Source organism: Syngnathus floridae, chromosome 22, assembly GCF_059516105.1.
Source record: "Syngnathus floridae isolate MCC-2025c chromosome 22, RoL_Sflo_1.0, whole genome shotgun sequence".
Classification (NCBI taxonomy): Eukaryota; Metazoa; Chordata; class Actinopteri; order Syngnathiformes; family Syngnathidae; genus Syngnathus; species Syngnathus floridae.
In genome coordinates, this window is record NC_142434.1 from 942,479 (window position 1) to 961,153 (window position 18,675).

Here is an 18,675-nt window from a genome sequence, read left to right on the forward strand (position 1 = left end):
CTGCGTGCGTAGCCTACATACCGCTCGGCGGAAAATTTAACGCCATTTGGTTGACGAAAGGCGAGGGCTGTGTGGGTGGGGCCACGGGTGGGGTGACACGTACTGTACCCGTTCATTCAGCGTTGCGCTGGGCGGGCGGACTGGCGGGCGGGCGGCTACCACATTTGTCATCGGGGCCGGACGGAGGCTTTCTTTTTTTTCTCTCTCTCTCTCCCACAGAGTCGGTGGTGGGCGCATCCGTTGGTTGAGGGGGGCGGCCGGTGGGAGGAGGCAGAGAGACCGCAGCTGCCGCACCGCACTGCCTCTTTTGACAGGCGCGAGAGAACAGAAGCAAGCTCGCCGCTCATGGCTACGGTAAGAAGCCGTTTATTCAGCCCATTTTCGGCCGCGAACGGCGGCTCGACTGTTGAGTCTCGAGGGCCGTGTGGGGAAGCGACGAGCGGCGGAATGCAGCCGCTCCGGCTCGCCTCCCCACCATGGAGCATCTTCGGTTTTTGTCGGCTGCGTGGCGGGAGTGAGGAACACACGCGCGTCGAGAGATCGAAAACAAATGTCGTTTGAACGATACTTGTTAACATGCTGAGCCGTTTCGACGGCTTTAACGGGTGGAGTGCTTTACTTCAGAGGGGCGGACGTGGAGACGCCCGACGCCGCCTTAGATGGCTGGGCGTTGGGCGACGCGAGAGGCAGCAAGCCGGCGGTTAGCTCGCCTCCGATAGCCCCGCGCATACCGGAAGCGACGATGGTGGCCTTCACAATGAAACAACGTGGTGTTTTCTGGCTACGGTATTTTTTTAAAACGCTATACAGTCATTGTACGTTTTTTTAAATCATTTTAAATTGTTAAGCTTACTTCAAATTGAGTCCCACTTTTCGCTTGTTAGTGAAGTAGCGGACCAATGATAAGCAATTTCCTGACGTGTCAAAGTCGCACTTCTACTTTCAAAAGCTGCTTAGTCCATTATTATCCATCCATTATTATTTTGGGCTCGAACTACGACTGGTAATAATGAAATAGGAAGATCATAATACGGGAAGAAGCGTTTTTGTGGTTTTTCCTATTTAAAGTTAATGTAAACCTGTATTCTTTGAACAAACCGGAAGTCCGCCTTGTTTACCGTGTCTGCCTTGATGAATACTTAAATATGATTATTTGGTTTAAATGTCCTCAAAAATGTATCTTGTGATGCCTTTGATGTTTGCAGTATATTATTATGTGACCTATATAATGTGTGCTATTAGAATTGCTTGATTTTTTTGGGGGTAAAAATACTTATTAGGGAGACTTTCATTCTAAAGTGCAACACTACTGTAAAATAGCAGAATTCTTCCCATGTAGCAAATTCACCTTGAGCCGCCTCCCCACCACATTGTCTCGGCATGTGCGCTTTTAATAACCAGAGAGGGGCGCTACACGGGTGGCATGACATTGAACCCCTGCGTAGAAGGGCGTGGCGTTAATAGCATGTCACCAGCCCGGTGATGGAGTGGCCTGATGGGACCAATGAGTATCACTCACTCACACTGGCTGTCATCCAGTTCTGTACAGTACATGAACCATACTTCCAAGCATGCTAATGTATACACGCGTGTCGCCGACACCGCTAATTATAGCACGTGAAGTCTCGGCCAAGTTGGCGAAGTCACATTTGTAGCCCAAGGTGGCCGTTTGAAAACATACTGACAGCGAATGTCGGGCTTTGACCGATTTTTAAGCTCACTATGCTGACTTTATAGCGAGAAGACATGAAAGTGAATCAGAATGACGCAACAAAGTCCTTTTAAGAAATGAAACGCCAAGATTCTCCTTCTCGACCTTTTGGTCCTGGTGTGGATTTCTCGGTCCGGGTCGGACGGCGGGTGTAATTACAGACGCTCCGACACGATGTCTGCCATCCAGGAGACGCTTCATGATAACTCGTGATTGGCACTTGAATGTTGACAGGCACATGGAATCTGAGTTTTATTTTATTATGTCTTTGTTTCCTTTTTTTCCTTTTTTAATCTGTGTAATCTGGTAAGATTAGAGCAGGCCCACTCCATCATAGAAGCGACTTCCTGCCTGCTTTCAAGCGTAATAACGCAATCGTGCAAGCTTTCCATTTCCCCCCCTCGGCCGCCACTCTGGCCGGCTTTTGCCCGCCCGTGATGCTATCAGCCCAAGTGCATCTGTCTCGCGCCGCCGCCGCCGCGGTCCCCGCACGCGCGGATCCGCTAATGGACGGTCCGAGGCATCGTAGGTCTCAAAAGAAGGCCGACTCTCTACGGCGGCGCCTCGAGAACTTAAGTCACAGCTTCAAAACCCGATTCTTTAATCGTCTTCCTCGCCGACAGCACCTCTGGCATCCATCTGAGATTTGAGGCGTTTAATCCGGGAGCTTGTCGACACTGCAGTAACATTTCCCTTGTCAGGTGATAATCCGTGGTGAAGTTCTGTCCCCCCCCCCCAACCCCCACCCCCGACACTTTGTATTTTTACTTTGATGTGTGCAAGTATAAATCATACACAGAGGTGTTGTTATTTAATACAGCAGGCGACAAGGAAGCAAGTGTGCAAGCACGCCATTGTTAAATTCAGTGGGAGGATTTGGTTTCCGCGTCCAGGCGGGATTGGGGCCGACCTGCCGGGAATCTGCCGCGTACCAAACAAGACTCGATAAACGTGCTGATGTCAGGTCGACCTCGGAGAAATGCAACGCCACCGCTGCCAGAAAATATCCTTGCCAACCGAGAGTTTCTTACGCATTCGGTCTTTTACGGTCAACGCGGCGAAACCAGGAAGTATTGACACCTAGGACTCGTCATGCGGGTCCAAACGGCCCACGGAATTTGTGAATCATTTACCTTATTAACCCAAATTTGCAGCTGCGCTCGCGTCCCGCCCCGCCGGGATGGCCTCGGAGGCGGCGTTTGTGGTCCGAAGGGAACTGGCCGCCCGCCATCGCCCGATTTATTGTATCGAGTTGGCCCAAATAATGTGGCACGCTCCATTACTCTCCGCCGGTGCGCGGGATATGATCTAATTAAATTGCAGGGGCGGGGTCGGAGCGCATGGCATGTCACCGGGAGACGACGAGCGGCGCATCTGGGTCGGGTTCCGCCAGGCTAAATGATATTTGCATCACGAGGCGTCGCCCTCGCTTAAGACGACTCATAAAGCTCCAGTCAAAGCGTTACCGGCAAGATTCGCGGACCCGACCGAGCGCTCGGGATATTTGATTGTTTTTAAGCGGACCTACGTTCTCCCGCATGCAGGATCAGTGCAAAGACCGGGTCCCCGTCGGGGAGCAAGCGGACGTCCGGACCCGACCGGGAGTGACGTCCGTGGCCGAATTCTACGCCGGCAAGAATGTGCTCATCACGGGGGCCACGGGCTTCATGGGCAAGGTTCTGGTGGAGAAGCTGCTGCGCTCCTGCCCGGACGTGCGGGCGCTCTTCCTGCTGGTGCGACCCAAAGCCGGGCAGTCCATGCAGCAGCGGGTGGACGACATGATGAAGTGCAAGGTGAGGTTGAAATTTGCAAAACGGTCGTGATGCAAAACACGGCGTGAAGTTGAGCGTTGGTGTCGCCGCAACAATTTGTCATTCATTGTCAAAAATGTGTTTCCAATGAGCAAATGTTGCCTTGGCGACCATGATTATTTTAAGAATCTGTTCTTGGGGGAACAAGGACAGCCAGGTGGTCAGGCAGTGGAGGAGTGGGCAGAGCGGCCAAGCGTGACTCATCAAAGCTCGGGATTGACACCGGACGAGGTGGCCCAGCGCGTTCTGCTTTGGCCGGCGGGCCCTCGCCAGGTCCGCCCGTCCAGCTCGGTGACTGCGAGCAACAAAAGAAAGCAGAATAGCTGCTAGAGGAAAAACCCGTTCTGCGCGCTCGCCTCGTAACTCAGCCAGGCACGTCAAGACGGCGACCTTTGAGCGCTCGTATTGTCAGAGGGAAGCATTTGCGTGCGAGATGGGACTTGGGCACTTGAATGAGGAAGGAGTTGTTTAACGGCAGTTACGTTGCAACGGCCGCCGTTTCTCCGGTGGTCATAAAGAAATATTTGCTACTTCCTCAGAGGCGTCTTCATGCATTGAGCGGGCGGGCGAGCGCATGACTGCAGGGGTGCGTGCGTGCGTGCGTGTGTGGCACTATTGTTTGCCGGCGCCCGGCACCGAAGAGCCGGTCGAGCGTCCCACGGCGTCGCCTTCTTGCACAAAGGCCGCCGTTGAAGCAGCGCTGGCATCCCCCCCCCACACACACACACACACACGCGCGACCCTTGTAACCCCGGCCATCATCCTCGCCAACGACTCCCTTGACACAGAGGAAGACGAGCCGCGGAAGTTGACAACCCGCCGCGAGTGGCCCAAAGGAACTGTCAGGGAACCGCAAACCAACATTTTGTTTTTTTAAGCATTTGCGGACGACACGGCCACCCGCCCCGCCTCCTCGGTGCCAGCTGCTGGCTCGCAGGGCCGTAATGTTTGCGTTGCATAACGCTTGGTGCAAAAAAAAAACCACATCCCTCCCCCTTCCCGCTCGGTCCGGCCGCGTTTCCAGGCGATGGCCTCGGATGGATGCGGCGCACGAACGCAAACAGCTGTTCGCCGTCAGCGGCATTTCAGAAGCATCCTTTTCCTTCTCCGCAGCGGGAAAGCATCCCACCGGCCCCCGTCGGCCGGCCGCCCCTCCGTCCGTGTTCACAAAAGAACAGAAGTCTTTATCAGGCAGGGGGCGGGATTGTGTGCACGCAGGGTTGAGATAATCCCTCGCCGCGTGTCGGAATGCCGCCCGACCCAGAATGGCCAGTTTCGATTCCCGTTGGCGTCAGCCGCCATCCATCATGGACTCGATCATCTTGACTTTGAAATTGGGAAAGGCCTCTCCTTGCCGTGACGCACGCTCAAAGGGATGCTGACTCACCTGCGCCAGCGTCTTCACCGGCTGCTGACGTACATTCCGAGCGCTGACTCAGGTCTCGAATATTCACTCGACGCCGGCGAGACAATGGCAGCCTCCGCTGAGCTATCATTTGTTGCTGTCTTTAACGTTGGAGGAACAAATGCAAACCTTTGGCCATCTGCTGTTTCTGCGCAGCTGTTTGACCGCGTGCGGGAGGACGACGCCGACTTCCACCGCAAGATCATCGCCGTCAGCAGCGAGATGACGCAGCCGGGCCTGGCCATCAGCCCCGAGGACGCCGACAAGCTGGCCGCCTGCGTCAACATCGTCTTCCACTGCGCCGCCACCATCCGCTTCGACGAGCCGCTCAAGTAAATAGCCGACCGGTCGGAGCGAGCGAGCGAGCGAGCGAGCGGGAGGCCCCGCCCCGCCCCGCCTGACCGCCGCTTCCTGTCGCCCGCCAGACACGCTGTGCAGCTCAATGTGATTGGCACGCAGCAGCTCCTGGGCCTGGCCCGCCGCATGCGCCACCTGGAGGCCTTCGTCCACATCTCCACCGCCTATGCAAACTGCAACCGCAAGCACATCGACGAGGTGGTCTACCCGCCGCCCGTCGAGCCCCGCAAGCTCATCGAGTCCCTCGAGTGAGTTGGAACGACGATTTCCTTTGACTCGGGGTAGGTCTTAATTGCGGCGGTAACTTTCAGGTGGCTGGACGACGGCATCGTGCGGGACATCACGCCGCGGCTCATCGGCAACCGGCCCAACACGTACACCTACACCAAAGCGCTGGCCGAGTACGTGGTGCAGCAGGAGCAGGGCGAGCTCAACATCAGCATCATCCGCCCGTCCATCGTGGGGGCCAGCTGGCAGGAGCCCTTCCCGGTGAGATATCGATCTGGTAATTCCGCTCAAGTGGCGGAGGATTACGGCTCTTAATTGCCGCCGGCGAGGCGAGCGGGCCGAGTTCACGCGCGGGCCGTTCCAGAAGACGCTTAAGCTGCTTTCATCCGTCCAAACATCTCTGCGTCCGGCGCCGAGGCTTTCCCGCCCGTCTGGCGTCGGGATTACGTTTGTGAGACGCTCGCTGAGTTTTTTTGCGTCTTTCCCGTATCTTGTTTTGGAAATGGTAGGACTCGGCGTGGGGGTAACACTTTTTTTCTTTTTTTTTGTCCAATCATCTTCCAAATTGCCGTCCCAATCTAATCTGTCCATGGCCTTCACAATCTAACTGTCTCTTATCGGTCCGATTTCAACTTTATCCTCCCAAGGTCTGACCTTTGACGAGGTCAGCGTGTCCTCCCAATGGCCGCTCAAAGCAAAACGTGTCGACTCGGACGGCCGTTGCTCTCCGTATTACACTTAATACGTTTGGTAATCCTCACCCCCGACCGAGTGAGTCGCGTGTAATTTTTTTAATGATCCCACGCTGCACGGATCACATTACATTTTTATACGCTGCTTTCTATAATGAAGCCAAATGTCATTTTGAACTGCGGCAGTGCAAGAGAGATTAAAAAAAAAAAGTCTTGTCCATCTGTTGTCGCGACCTTGCCTTGGCATCGGCCTTGCGTCTTTTCGTGTTATCGGACGCGACACGAGCCCGATGCATTTTTAATGGTCTCTAATTGACAATCACGGCCGCCGCAGGCCGTAACGCGATACGGCCAGAACACGCACACGTCTCTGTTAGCGCCATTGATTTGAGCTCCCGCGTTCTCCTCAGGGTTGGATCGACAACTTCAACGGGCCGAGCGGCGTCTTTATCGCTGTAAGTAGGACACCCTCCGACACGCTACGCACACACACACACACACATCTGAATGTTGTCATACGCTACCCGCCAGGCCGGCAAGGGCATCCTGCGCACCATGCGGGCCAACAACGACGCCGTGGCCGACCTCATCCCCGTGGACGTGGTCATCAACCTCACGCTGGCAGCGGGCTGGTACACGGCCGTGCACAAGTCAGTCGGTCGGCAAGGCCCTCAAAGTGGCCAAGATGATCCTAACCGGTCTTTCTTTGCTTCCCCGTCGTCCGCAGACCCAAAACGGCTCTGGTGTACAACTGCACGACCGGCGCCATCAACCCCTTCCACTGGGGCGAGATCGGTAGGTCGCGTCGTCGAGTGCAAGCGCTTTGTACTTTTAGCTTCTGAATGTCCCGGCTGAATTTGGGAATTGAAGCAAAGGTGGGCTTCTTGCGTCCCCTGCAGGCCACGGAAGACAATAGGGAAAAAAATCCGGATAAGCGAATTTGTGAATGCCAAACAGCCAATATGAGGAGGTCTTCTGTTTGACCTCAAAGAAACCAAATTTAAGCCTAAAGTGCATTATTACAATCGGCCGCAATGAGCTGGATGCTCACCAAAAGGCCCACGGGCCACACCTTGGACACGCTAACCAGAGTATTATTGGATGTCATGTCATCAGACGGTCAGATTAGCTGGCGTGTGGGCAGGATATCCGGCTGGCAGTGTGTGATAGTGGGGTGGGGGGGTCATCTTTTTCTGCTTCCTGTCAGATTAGCGAGCACGCTGAGAATTGCTAGCAGATGGCCGCTGGCAGGATTAGGCCTCATCATCATCGCCATCATGGGAGAAAGAGCAAGCTAACATTGTGGCCATTCCACGCTCGTCTCCCGTTCCATTGATTTAGCACGCGTGTCGGAGGGCCCTCCAGCCCGCCGTCCTCTCGCATCTGGTCATCTCCCGATCCGTTGCCGTGGCAACAGAGGCCCGCCGGCCGTTGCGTGCCGTGATGTAACGGTCCGGCGGTCACGCGGCTCCTCCGGCAGCTGGCAAGTGCTCATGCGTTTTGCGTCCCTCCTCAGAGTATCACGTGATGTCGACTTTCAAGAGGAACCCCCTGGAGCAGGCCTTTCGCCGACCCAACGCCAACATCACCTCCAACTATCTCATCTACCAGTACTGGATCCTGGTCAGCCACAAGTTCCCCGCCCTGATCTACGACCTGGTCCTGCGCCTGTCGGGACAGAAGCCGCAGTAAGTCGCCTCCGGGTTCTAAGGGGGGGGGAGGGGGCGGGAAATGGTTCTGATGCCCGTCCCTCGTGATCCCATCTAGGATGATGCGCATCTTCAACCGGCTTCACAAGGCCATCAGCCTGTTGGAGTACTTCAGCAGCCAGGATTGGGAGTGGAACTCCGAGAATATCAGCATGCTGATTTCGCAGATGAGCCCCGAGGACCGCAAGGTAGTTCGAAGAGTTCTACTGTTTCCATTTGACCTGGAATTGCCTTCACCGTGCTCTTGACAAACTGGTTTGCTTTGTCAGACGTTCAACTTCGACGTGCGCCAGCTCAACTGGCCCGAGTACATTGAGAACTATTGCATCGGCACCAAGAAGTACGTCCTGAACGAGGACATGTCTGACATTCCCGCCGCCAGGCAGCACCTGAGGAAGTAAGTCGCTCCAGAACGCAGCTCTCTTGAGTTAGGTGCGCCCTCTGCTGGTCGCATCCTGCCATTGTTCAGCCCAATAAAACATTTGATTGATTTGTCTGTAAACTTATGGAGCGACACGACTGTTTTGCAGATTGAGGAACATCCGCTACACCTTCAACACGGTGCTGGTGGTCTTCATCTGGAGGGTGTTCATCGCTCGCTCGCAGATGGCGCGCAACATCTGGTACTTTGTGGTCAGCCTGTGTTTCAAGTTCCTGTCCTACTTCCGTGCGTCCAGCACCCTGACCAACTGACGGCGCTAACAACCGACCTGTCCGTCCACCCGCCCCGCCTGGCCCCGCCCCCACAATGTGTCATGAATCTGGTGTTTTCTTTCTCCTAATATATGCAACACAGCGCCTTTTCCCTCGCCGCCACTGCGTACTTGCCTTCTGCTTTTGTTACTTGAAACTCGGCGTCGAGTCGAAGAACTTTTTCTTTTGTGGGACTTCCGAGTCTTGTTGGATTTCTGCAGGTCTTCTATAATACTGCCTTTTTTGGAAGATGATGCACGGAAAAAATGACTTTTTTTTTTTTTCCTCCTTCATCTGCCGTCTTTCCTACTGTTCGTCTACGACCCCTATTTGCCCTCTTTGTACTGACACTGAGTTTACTACTTTTTCATCTTTGTACTCAAAGCTTAGCGACCTCAGTGGTGTTATATATAAAAAAAATGGCTTTTCCCACAACTTAACTGCGAGAAAAGCACACAGAAGGTTCCACAGTGTCATCATCAGCTTCCTTAACACGATGATGTATTTGCGTTAAAGGGAAATGAACAATATATTGCGCTAATGCATCTTTCACCAGTGAAAAGGAGAAGGAACAAGGGGAAAAAAAAGTATTGGGTGATTTGTGGCATGACGTGCTTGTAAAGTGGTTTGCTGTGAGAAAAACAAATGTGGGCATCAGTGATTTTTGTGGAGAAAATTGAACTTCTAATATAAATCTGAGGGACAAAAGTCATCACTGAGGGGCACTTTAAAAGAATGCGTCCACTCAAGTAAAGCAAAAGGGGCTAAGTACGCATCCATGAGGGACACCTTCAAACATGTTTGAAACTCAACCGACCGGTTTAGTTCAAAAACTCCGCCGATCTTTTGAGTTTATCCGTTATACGTGTTCTTAATTTGAAAGATGTGTAAATAGTTATTCTTATAAAACTACCAAAAATGATTTGGGAAGTATTCTCAACATGTCTTACGAAACAGTGTTGTTGACTCTTGACGCACAACAGCGGCGAGCCATTTGGAGTTAGGCAGCGGAAAAAGGGACAAAAGTAAACATTTATGCAAAGTGTGTTTCTGTTTTGTGATGTGAGCGACCTCTTGATTTCCCAAAGAGGATTACGAGCCAAAATGTCGTCGGATTAGCACTGAAGGCCAAAGTACTGTTAACTGACGACAGCGACCACAAACGTGATCAGACGCCATCAGATGTCATACTCACCAGCGTCTGTTGTTCCATGCTTCATTAAGTGTGAAATAAACCAGACGAGAGAGTGCGCATATGTGCCGTCCACTTTTGTACCAGCAGATTGCCTTGTTTCATGTCTATTTTTTCAAAGACAAAAAAAAAAACCATTTTAATTTTGCATTAAATTACACTTTGTACAAACGCTCAACATTTTTACTACGTGTTCGTCCCACCACATATTTTTATGTATCACTATATTTAAAACAAATTTTGTTCAATCAATGATAAAGCGTTTTGTCAATAAATTTTGCTTATCCATCATTATGTAGTGACATTAGCCGAGTTGACTGTTTTTGGATGGCGTCGTGACGTCACCGTTGGACGTGTAGCGTTTACGTAGCTTGGCCACGAGATGGCGCTACCTCTACGCCGAAATCACATCAGTGACGATGTAGTGAATGAAATACAATGCGCAAAGCGAGCTGGGAAGACACGTGTTGTCCTTCCGTTTAGTATTATATAGCACATTTCCATTATTTTTTTGTACGTCAATCCCTTTTATGTTGTGAAGTAGCCTTTAATACACGTTTGTGATCATATCGCCATCACGTCGTCTTTGAGTTCAAAGTATCTCTTTATGTCGTCACAGCAGGGCTTTCCTCCGGCTTCGCTTCGGCTTCGCCCGACTGCACTTCGGCAATTTCCGGCCACCGGACTTGACTCTCCGCCCCGCAATCATTCCTGCGTTGTTTGGGGACAGTAGCAAGATGGCGGCGACCCCGCTGTACTGTGTCTGCCGGCAGCCTTACGACGTGAGCCGGTTTATGATCGAGTGCGACATCTGCAAGGACTGGTTCCACGGCAGGTACGTCGGCCAATGTGTTCTCCCGCGGCCGAGCTCCGTTTGAGGGGACAAACACGCCGGGTTTATCCGGAAAAGGCGACGGTTCTGCGTGCGGCGGACCGGTGGCTAAGTTAGCTTAGCTTTCGGGGGCTTTAAATCGTCTATTGACGCGAGTTGACTGAAGAAAGTGGACTGGATTTTTCCTCGAAACCGCGGTGGATGTTGTCGTGTTGGGGCACAACTCGAACGGCATCGCGTGCTGTTTGTAATCTCGTCCTTGCATAAGCTTTAAGACAAAAGACGTCTTCGAGACAAGTAGTTTGATTCTCCAATTTGGGTCGTCGCGCTGTTGTCAGTCACGCTCGGCGTCATCTACAAAGGCGGCTTGTTTGCCTTTAAAAGCAAGGGCTTCGTGTTCTCCCATTTCTATTTATTTGATGTCCACGGGGCACTGTCTGAGTCGGGTTATTCGAGGTAATGTCGGCGCACTTTAAAAGCTATTTACATTGGCACGCTCCACGAGCAACTTCCTCCATTGTTAAACGTGGCTCGCTCGCACTCTTGTTTTGAAGCACATTTTGACACGTTTTGGGAACAAACGGGCTCGTTTGACTTGCAAGGTGACGTTAAAGAACAACGGCCGACCTTGTTTTTATGGTGGCGCTTTTGATTGACAGCTTGAGAAATTTAAATCCCCCTTATTAAGGGCACATGGCCGAGGGGGCCCCTAGCGGCCAATATTGGAACTGAACAGCCTCGTCAACATCAGTTGTCACATTTGTGTAAATCTTGGTCATCTTTGGGCCTCGCTCTGGTTTTAATGAATAAAATATCCACTTTCTGTAAAATATAAACATTAAAACGTTGCATCAGTGTGAAATATTAGTCTCTATCTTCCTCTTTATGATATCTAGCATTCGCCAGCATTTTTAGTCATCCTTTTGTCGGGCAACTTCTGCTTCCACGCGTATTAGTCACGTCGAGTGCCTGCGATGTTATCAGTTCTGAGTCATTGTTGCACAACTTTGATCGTGCGTGTGTGCGTACTATCAAGTTCAGTGGATCAAGCCTGTAAAGTTTGGTCTCAGGTGTCGAGGTCACCTAATCTGGTCGTGCGGCAAAAAAAATGGCGTCACACGCCGCTGTCATGATCTGCTATGGTGCCCATTGGCTCAGTGTGTACATGGAGGGGGGCGGCATCGCCACGGCAACACTTTTGGAAAACAACAAAGCGCTTTCTTTGAAATGACGGAAGTGATTGCGTAATGGCTTGAAGAGAGCTGCCAAGAGAAATTGAAGCTGCACAAACAGCGAGTGTGGGCCAAAAAGAAGAAATGTCTTTTGCTTCAGACCGTGACAGAAGAACCAAAATTTGTCTTGCGCTTAAGCTGTTCCGCAAGTAGTGTCAGCTAATTTGGGGGGGGGGCGTGACGATGGAGGTGTGTGTGGTGATTGATGGCCGTGACATGGAGGCAAGTTCACCGAGCGATCCGTCAATGTCGTGGCCAGCGTGTGCGGCCGCACTAAAGGAAGACGGATGGTCTGCGCAGGGAAGCTTTTTAGTGTTTACACTAAGTGGACGGATGTTGAGCCATCATCCATTCCAATGCCGGCCAGGTAGCTGCTGTGTTTACACTCATTAGCAGGGGAGGCGGACGGCGTGAAGCGGCGCCCGGAGGTCACACGAAGCCGGCCGAGGCTCCCCCTCATGCTCCCCCGTGCTTATTTAGAGCTTAAAATAATGGCCGTGCCCGCCTCCGGCCTTTTGTCGCCCGCCGAGGACAATGAAGCCCTCTCACCGCGCCAGCTAATAAACGGGAAGGGGGGCCACCCGATGACAGGAAGTGGATGCAGTCCGAGCTAAGCGCTCGTCTCCGCTCGGAAGGAAGAAGCCTTCTGCTGACGAAGGCGCGGCAATCGCAAATATGTCCGTTGTCCATGAAGGCAGATTCACAGTTTTGCCACCAATCCCCAAGTTAATAGGAAAGTAGTAATTGGTGTCAACAAAGTGCGTGTCCTATTGGATGACGTCGGCGTGGTGAGCCATGCAACGTGTTGTCGTGATTGCCTCATCTGGTGGGAGGCAGGAAATACTTGCGCCCCCTCACTTCCCCAGCCCAATTTCCCCTCCCGGCGTGGGTGATGCTTTCCCACCGTGGTGGAAAAGTCAGTCGAGGTCGCTCGCTGGCAAACACTGAGGGAGGGGGGGAGGCCGTGTGAGTCACGCTTTCCTCGCAGCGAGCACATGGTGGGATCATGAGCCCCGTACGACAGCCGAGCGCCGCTAACGTCATCCCGCCAAGTCCCGTGCTGCACATCTGGCCTCAAAACACGGCCGTCCTCAGCGCGAGTCATTTCGGGACAGGTCCTCACGCCGCCTGCCGTCCCCCTCCGCTTCCCGCCACCGGAGGCGCTCTTGATCTTGTATTGCGTCGATGAAAACGCCTGCGGGCTGAGCTGCTAAGTGAGGGAAAGAAAGAGGCAAGCGGGAGCAAGTAGCTATTTGCAACAGGCAGCCCGAGGCCATTTGAGATTAAACGGGCGGGGACATCTTGTCTTCCGGTCTAATCTAGTTGCAAAAAAAGAAATAAAAAGTTTGCTGCTTCCTATTGATGAGCAAGCTGCCCATTGTGCATTTGTTTTGTTTGCAGCTGCGTGCACGTGGAGGAGCACCATGCTGCTGATATTGATGTTTACCACTGTCCCAACTGTGACGTCCTGCACGGACCCTCCCTGAGTGAGTCTCGCCGCTTCTCGCCATCGTCGTCGTTGAAGGACATTGGCGTGAATGTGTCTTTTTGTGGTCGGGGGGGGTTCCCCAGTGAAAAGACGGAACAACTGGCACCGCCACGATTACACGGAGCCCAACGACGGAGGCAAGCCGGTGCAAGCCGGCACGCCCGTCTTCGTCAAGGAGCTGCAGAGCAGGACCTTCCCCAGGTAGGCGGCCTGCAAAACAGCCAATCGGAGGAGCCACGCCGTTCGCCGGGAATAACCTTTGTTGTCCCCGCAGCTGTGAGGAGGTGGTGATGCGCATGCGCGGCCAGCAGGTGACGCCCAAGTACCTGAAGCGCTCGGGCTTCCGCCACCCCATCGCCGTCACTGAGATGGAGGGCCTGGGCCTCAAGCTGCCGCCGCCCACCTTCGGCGTGCGAGACGTGGAGCAGTACGTGGGTAAGGCGTCACGTCTCCTCTGTTACTCGTCTTTGTATTAGGTGTAATTCTACCACCGAGCACTAGATGGTGATGGTTATTGAGAAATGCAAAACAGGAAGTATGTCAGCTAGTTTTTGTTGAATTGTCATCCACTGAAATCCTACCCAAAATGATGGCTGAAGGGTTTGTTTAGAATGTCCATAAGTTTATTCGTTTAGATGGATTTGTTTCATGCAAATAAGAGGGATCGTACACTCTTTTTCCAAATGTATATGTTCTGTGATGTGGCGTTGGTCTTTGAAGAGGTTTTTAGTGAGGCGCCTGTCTGAACGGACTTTTTTCAGGCACTTTTTGGCATTCCAGCTGTCGTCTGTCATCAGATGCAGGCCAGCTGGACTGCACGTGTGTGTGTGTGTGTGTGTGTGTACTTGCTGAGTGTGGCAGGGTACTAAAAGGTGTGTGCTCACTCACAGGGAAAGTTGAACAAGCAGCTGCAGAACCAGACGTGTCGGCTCGCTGTGATTTGTTGCGTCACAGATGTTTATCTGCTTTTTTTGGCTTGCGTTTATTTAGCCTTGAGGGCGTCCAAGATGGCCGCCGTCATCACATGCCAGGCAAATCAATGTGTCAGTTGCGCATCTCGTGTCGATCGCAGGCGGCGACAAAGTGATCGACGTGATCGACGTGGCGCGGCAGGCCGACACCAAGATGAAGCTCAGCCAGTTCATCAAGTATTTCACCAGCCCGCAGCGGCCCAAAGTGCTCAACCTCATCAGCCTGGAGTTCTCCGACACCAAGTGAGCGCCGAGTCCCCAAAGCGGCGGCGGCGTCCATTCCTCATTCCAATTCCAATGATGTTTTTTGTCTCTTTGGAGGATGTCCAAGCTGGTGGAGGTGCCCGACGTCGCTCAGAAGATGTCCTGGGTAGAGAACTACTGGCCAGATGACTCGTTCTTCCCCAAGCCCTTTGTGCAGAAGTACTGCCTGATGGGCGTCAAGGACAGCTACACGGACTTTCACATCGACTTTGGCGGCACCTCCGTGTGGTACCACGTCCTCTGGGTACGTGGGACACAAGTCTCCAGACACCATACCGACCAGAGACCTAAACCTTGCGGTGTCCGATCTCCTTCAGGGCGAGAAGATCTTCTACCTGATCAGGCCCACGCCCGCCAACCTGGCGCTGTACGAGGCCTGGAGCTCCTCGCCCAATCAGAGCGAGGTCTTCTTCGGGGACAAAGTGGACAAGTGCTACAAGTGCGTGGTGTCGCAGGGAACCACGCTCCTCATCCCCACAGGTACAAATTGTACTCACCCGTGGAATTTGTTTGGAGAGTTGTTGAGTAATGCTGTGGCGCCCCCTGCAGGCTGGATCCACGCTGTCCTGACGTCTCAGGATTGCATGGCGTTTGGCGGCAACTTCCTGCACAACCTCAACATTGGCATGCAGCTCAGGTGCGAACACATTGAAATCTGGCTGGAAAAGCGCTTTTCGTTCCTGATGCCTTTTATCGCTCGGCCAGGTGTTACGAAATGGAGCGTCGTCTGAAAACGCCGGACCTCTTCAAGTTTCCCTACTTTGAGGCCATCTGTTGGTATGTGGCCAAGAATCTTCTGGAAACGCTCAAAGGTGAATTTGGATGTTTGTAAAATGATATTTGAGCCATGAAAAGCCCTTGAACATGGATTTTTTTCTTTGTCAGAGCTCCGAGAAGACACGTGTCCACCTCCGACGTACCTAACGGAGGGCGTGAAGGCTTTAATTTGTGCACTCAAGACCTGGTTGAAGAGAGAGGTGAGTTCTCGACACACCGCCTTCCTCCGTAGCCCATCTTTTTTTTTTTTTTTTTCCCTCATCATTTGCTGCCTTGACCTCATCGCCAGGTGACTCAGCCCAACAGCGAGGTCCCCGACAACATCAAGCCGCATCATCTCATCAAGGAGCTCACCAAGGAAATCCGACACCTGGAGGTTGACAATCGAACAATAGGCATTCTTTCCCCTCTGCCGAGAGGGACTTGAGGTTAACCGAGAAGGTGACGTCTGGCTCCTCAGGAGGATCCGAGCAACGGGGGAGGCGCCGGCGTGGGCGTCAAGCCGCTCAAATCTCAGGGAAGCGTCTGCGGAGGATCCAACGGCTGCCCGTCCACTCGCACCACCCTGGAGCGTCTGTGCCAAGCGCGGCAAGCCAGGCGCGCCGCCCGCCGCCTGAGGGAGCAGCAGCAGCGGCAGGCGACCCGGACGTCCTCCAACCTGGACATCCTGGAGAGACACACCAGGGAGGTGCTGAGGAGGCTGGAGGTGGGCCCCCTGGAGCATGTGAGTTTTTTCTTCTGCCACGATGTCTTTGGGCAGCCCTGACCTGTCATGTGCGTCGGGCAGGATCCAGCGTTCTGCGCCAAAGTTCGCGGGAAGCTCAACAAGGCCTCGACGGCTTCGGCCGCCGCCGCCGAGTCCCTTGAGGAGAACCACCTCAGACTCATGCTGGTCAACGGCAGGATCATTCGGTCAGAAGACTTTGACATTCAAATCGGGTCGACGTGAGGTTGATTCCGATTCACCTAGAATTATAATTTCAGGGATATGAGGCGGCCAACGGCGTGCCCGATCAAAATGGAGTCCGCCGACACCGTCGTCAACAAGAGCACCGAGGTCAAGTCAGACCGGATGAATCGAGGGCCGCACGCCGACGCTCACAAAATCATTGGTGCTGAATCACCATCTCGTGTTTTTCTATGATTTCACGTTCGCGTTTTGACACTTTGTTGTTGTTGTTGTTGTTTTGGGTGGCGCAGCAAGTGTGGAGAGAGTGAAGACCGAACTCAGGGAAGAAGCATCGGGACACTCGTCATCGTCAGACGACGATTCGGATTCGGACAGCGATACCCCCACGCAGGTACCGTGGTCCACCATTGAGTTTCATACATTGATTGTCTGGAAAAAGCCACGACAGCAGAAGGCTCATTTCAATGTCTTCTGCGTCCAAAGCGCAAAGTGTCTCCGCTCTCGTCCTCTTCCGACGAGGATTCCGAGGAAGAGGAGCAAAGGCAGAAAGGACACACCATCGAGCTGGACCCGTCTCACCAGAAGCCACTCAAACGGTAAGAAGCCCGCACGGGAAAGGATGATCGTATTTGGGTGTCAATGTTTTTGGGTGACCCCCGCAGAGAACGCCCTACCTCACCCAGCACGGAAGAAGCCATTCAGGGGATGTTGTCCATGGCCGGCCTGCTGTGCCCCGCCATGCCGGAGAAGGCGGCGTCGCCTCGAGAGCCCTGGTGGTCTTCCGGTCCTGCGGAGCAGCGGGGCCCGGCGCCCCACCAGCAGGGGGACGCCAGTCCCATGGACAGCCAAGGCAACAGCAGCGAGGCCTGGGACAATCAGGGCCTGACCAGCCCGGAGCACGACTACCAGTACTGTGACCCTGACATGTCGCCGCCCCTGCACCCCTCCAAGAGACACGCCCCCAACCCCCCGCCCATCAGCAATCAAGCCACAAAAGGTTTGATTCTCGATTTATATTCATGCCTTTTATTTCACCTATAACCTTTCATTTGCATTTGTATTTTTTTTTCCTCAGGCAAGCGTCCCAAAAAAGGCATGGCCACCGCCAAGCAGAGACTGGGCAAGATTTTGAAAATTAACAGACACAGTCGTGTTTTTGTCTGAGGAAAAGGAAAGAAAACAAGACACTTTTTATTTTTATTAATATTCGGACACTCTTGTGCTTTTTGGAAAGGAGACGACGTGAAGAGGACGGACAAAAGGGGTCATGCACCACTTCACACTACAAGCACACTAACGAAACAAAATGGAGGAAGGAAGGGAGCGAGTGCGGGCATTAAAATGGAGAACGACAATGAGGTTTACCAAACAACTTTTGATGCATAGTCTTGCTTTTTCTGGGGAGCGGCAGATTTCAAAAATGGTGCTCATGCTTTCTAAGACTCACCAGCAATAAAGACTTAATGGGTGGCAGCTTTTTGTTTCCACCTTTTTCCAATTTTCTTTGCTTTTTCTACAAGTTTATTGCTGCCCCCTGTTGGTTTGAATAGGAATCTTTACCCCCAAACTCATGGATATTCTGCTTAATTTATTTCTCCTTTTATCTGAGATTTTCTTTTGTTATTTTGGTGTATTTATTAATGAAGAGATACAATTTTATTATATTTTGGACGTCCTTTGTTTGTTTTTCTGTAAATGTGGTGTGTTTGCATTGGTGTGCTTGTCATCTTGCGTAGCAACTGATTTACTAATTGTTAATTCTTCTCTCCGTAGCTGGTGTTTTTATTTTGTCCTTGGTGGTTTCCTTGGCTGTGTGCGACTAGAACGGGTCCCCCCCCCCCCCCCTCCCTCTTTTTACTTTTAATCCTCAATCCACTCGTGCCACTTAGTATTCTGAGCCACTGTGGTGCCGGGAGGTTGCGAGGAGCTGAAAATAGTGCAGAATTTTGCAGTTGTTGACTCTCAGGGAATGATGCCATGAACAGAACCTTTGATAAAAGCACCAGCCACGTCACCGATGCAGATGTTTTCACCTTCTCCTGTTTTTTTGAGCTTCCTGCTCGTTGCCCGCTTTCAAAACACACTGCTCAGTGTTATGGAGTCATCCGAAAAAGATGCCAAGTAGCTTTAAGCTCTGCTCAGGTTGACGTGCACACGACTCACGAGTGACTGTCATCACTCGTATTTGCAGTTGCTCACGTAGCCTCCGCTGCCACTTTCCTTCCCATCCCCATGCTGTCTCCCCCCCCCCCCCTTTTGCATTTGTGTTCAAGTGTGTTGGTCTCCCCAATTGCTTACATTCTGAACAACATGATACAAACACTGGCAAGCTCAGACACTGTTGATGCATTTTTGTTTCTGCGTTTCAAAAAAGTGTGTAAATAAAATGAGGAAAGTGAAAA

At 52.5% G+C, this 18,675-nt stretch overlaps 2 protein-coding genes across 3 annotated transcripts; both read left to right on the plus strand.

The window, feature by feature from the left end:
- Positions 1 to 131: 131 nt before the first annotated feature.
- Positions 132 to 9,860, plus strand: LOC148379043 (fatty acyl-CoA reductase 1). The gene is made up of 12 exons (XM_088367467.1): positions 132 to 354; positions 3,256 to 3,504; positions 5,084 to 5,259; positions 5,353 to 5,532; positions 5,596 to 5,773; positions 6,615 to 6,659; positions 6,736 to 6,854; positions 6,932 to 6,999; positions 7,721 to 7,892; positions 7,972 to 8,101; positions 8,183 to 8,310; positions 8,444 to 9,860. The coding sequence occupies exons 1-12, from the start codon at positions 346 to 348 to the stop codon at positions 8,604 to 8,606; spliced, it is 1,617 nt and encodes a 538-aa protein (XP_088223593.1). The 5' UTR covers positions 132 to 345; the 3' UTR covers positions 8,607 to 9,860.
- Positions 9,861 to 10,438: 578 nt separating this feature from the next.
- Positions 10,439 to 18,675, plus strand: kdm7aa (lysine (K)-specific demethylase 7Aa). 2 transcript variants are annotated; one of them, XM_088367461.1, is made up of 18 exons: positions 10,439 to 10,633; positions 13,264 to 13,349; positions 13,435 to 13,552; positions 13,626 to 13,786; positions 14,424 to 14,565; positions 14,644 to 14,830; positions 14,904 to 15,066; positions 15,136 to 15,223; positions 15,292 to 15,398; positions 15,472 to 15,563; positions 15,653 to 15,739; positions 15,824 to 16,069; positions 16,151 to 16,275; positions 16,348 to 16,475; positions 16,564 to 16,664; positions 16,757 to 16,869; positions 16,936 to 17,270; positions 17,349 to 18,675. In XM_088367461.1, the coding sequence occupies exons 1-18, from the start codon at positions 10,536 to 10,538 to the stop codon at positions 17,435 to 17,437; spliced, it is 2,466 nt and encodes an 821-aa protein (XP_088223587.1). In that variant the 5' UTR covers positions 10,439 to 10,535; the 3' UTR covers positions 17,438 to 18,675. The 2 variants fall into 2 exon arrangements, with proteins under 2 accessions (XP_088223587.1, XP_088223586.1); XM_088367460.1 differs by having other exon boundaries at positions 10,441 to 10,633; positions 15,824 to 16,087.

Coding starts and splice junctions, on each gene's coding strand:
- LOC148379043 (XM_088367467.1), top strand. Junction 5,260..5,352: donor CGCTTCGACGAGCCGCTCAA/GTAAATAGCCGA, acceptor GTCGCCCGCCAG/ACACGCTGTGCAGCTCAATG. Junction 5,774..6,614: donor GCTGGCAGGAGCCCTTCCCG/GTGAGATATCGA, acceptor CGTTCTCCTCAG/GGTTGGATCGACAACTTCAA.
- kdm7aa (XM_088367460.1), top strand. CDS start 10,536: ATGGCGGCGACCCCGCTGTACTGTGTCTGCCGGCAGCCTTACGACGTG. Junction 16,088..16,150: donor AGGTGGGCCCCCTGGAGCAT/GTGAGTTTTTTC, acceptor TGCGTCGGGCAG/GATCCAGCGTTCTGCGCCAA. Junction 16,665..16,756: donor ACAGCGATACCCCCACGCAG/GTACCGTGGTCC, acceptor CTGCGTCCAAAG/CGCAAAGTGTCTCCGCTCTC.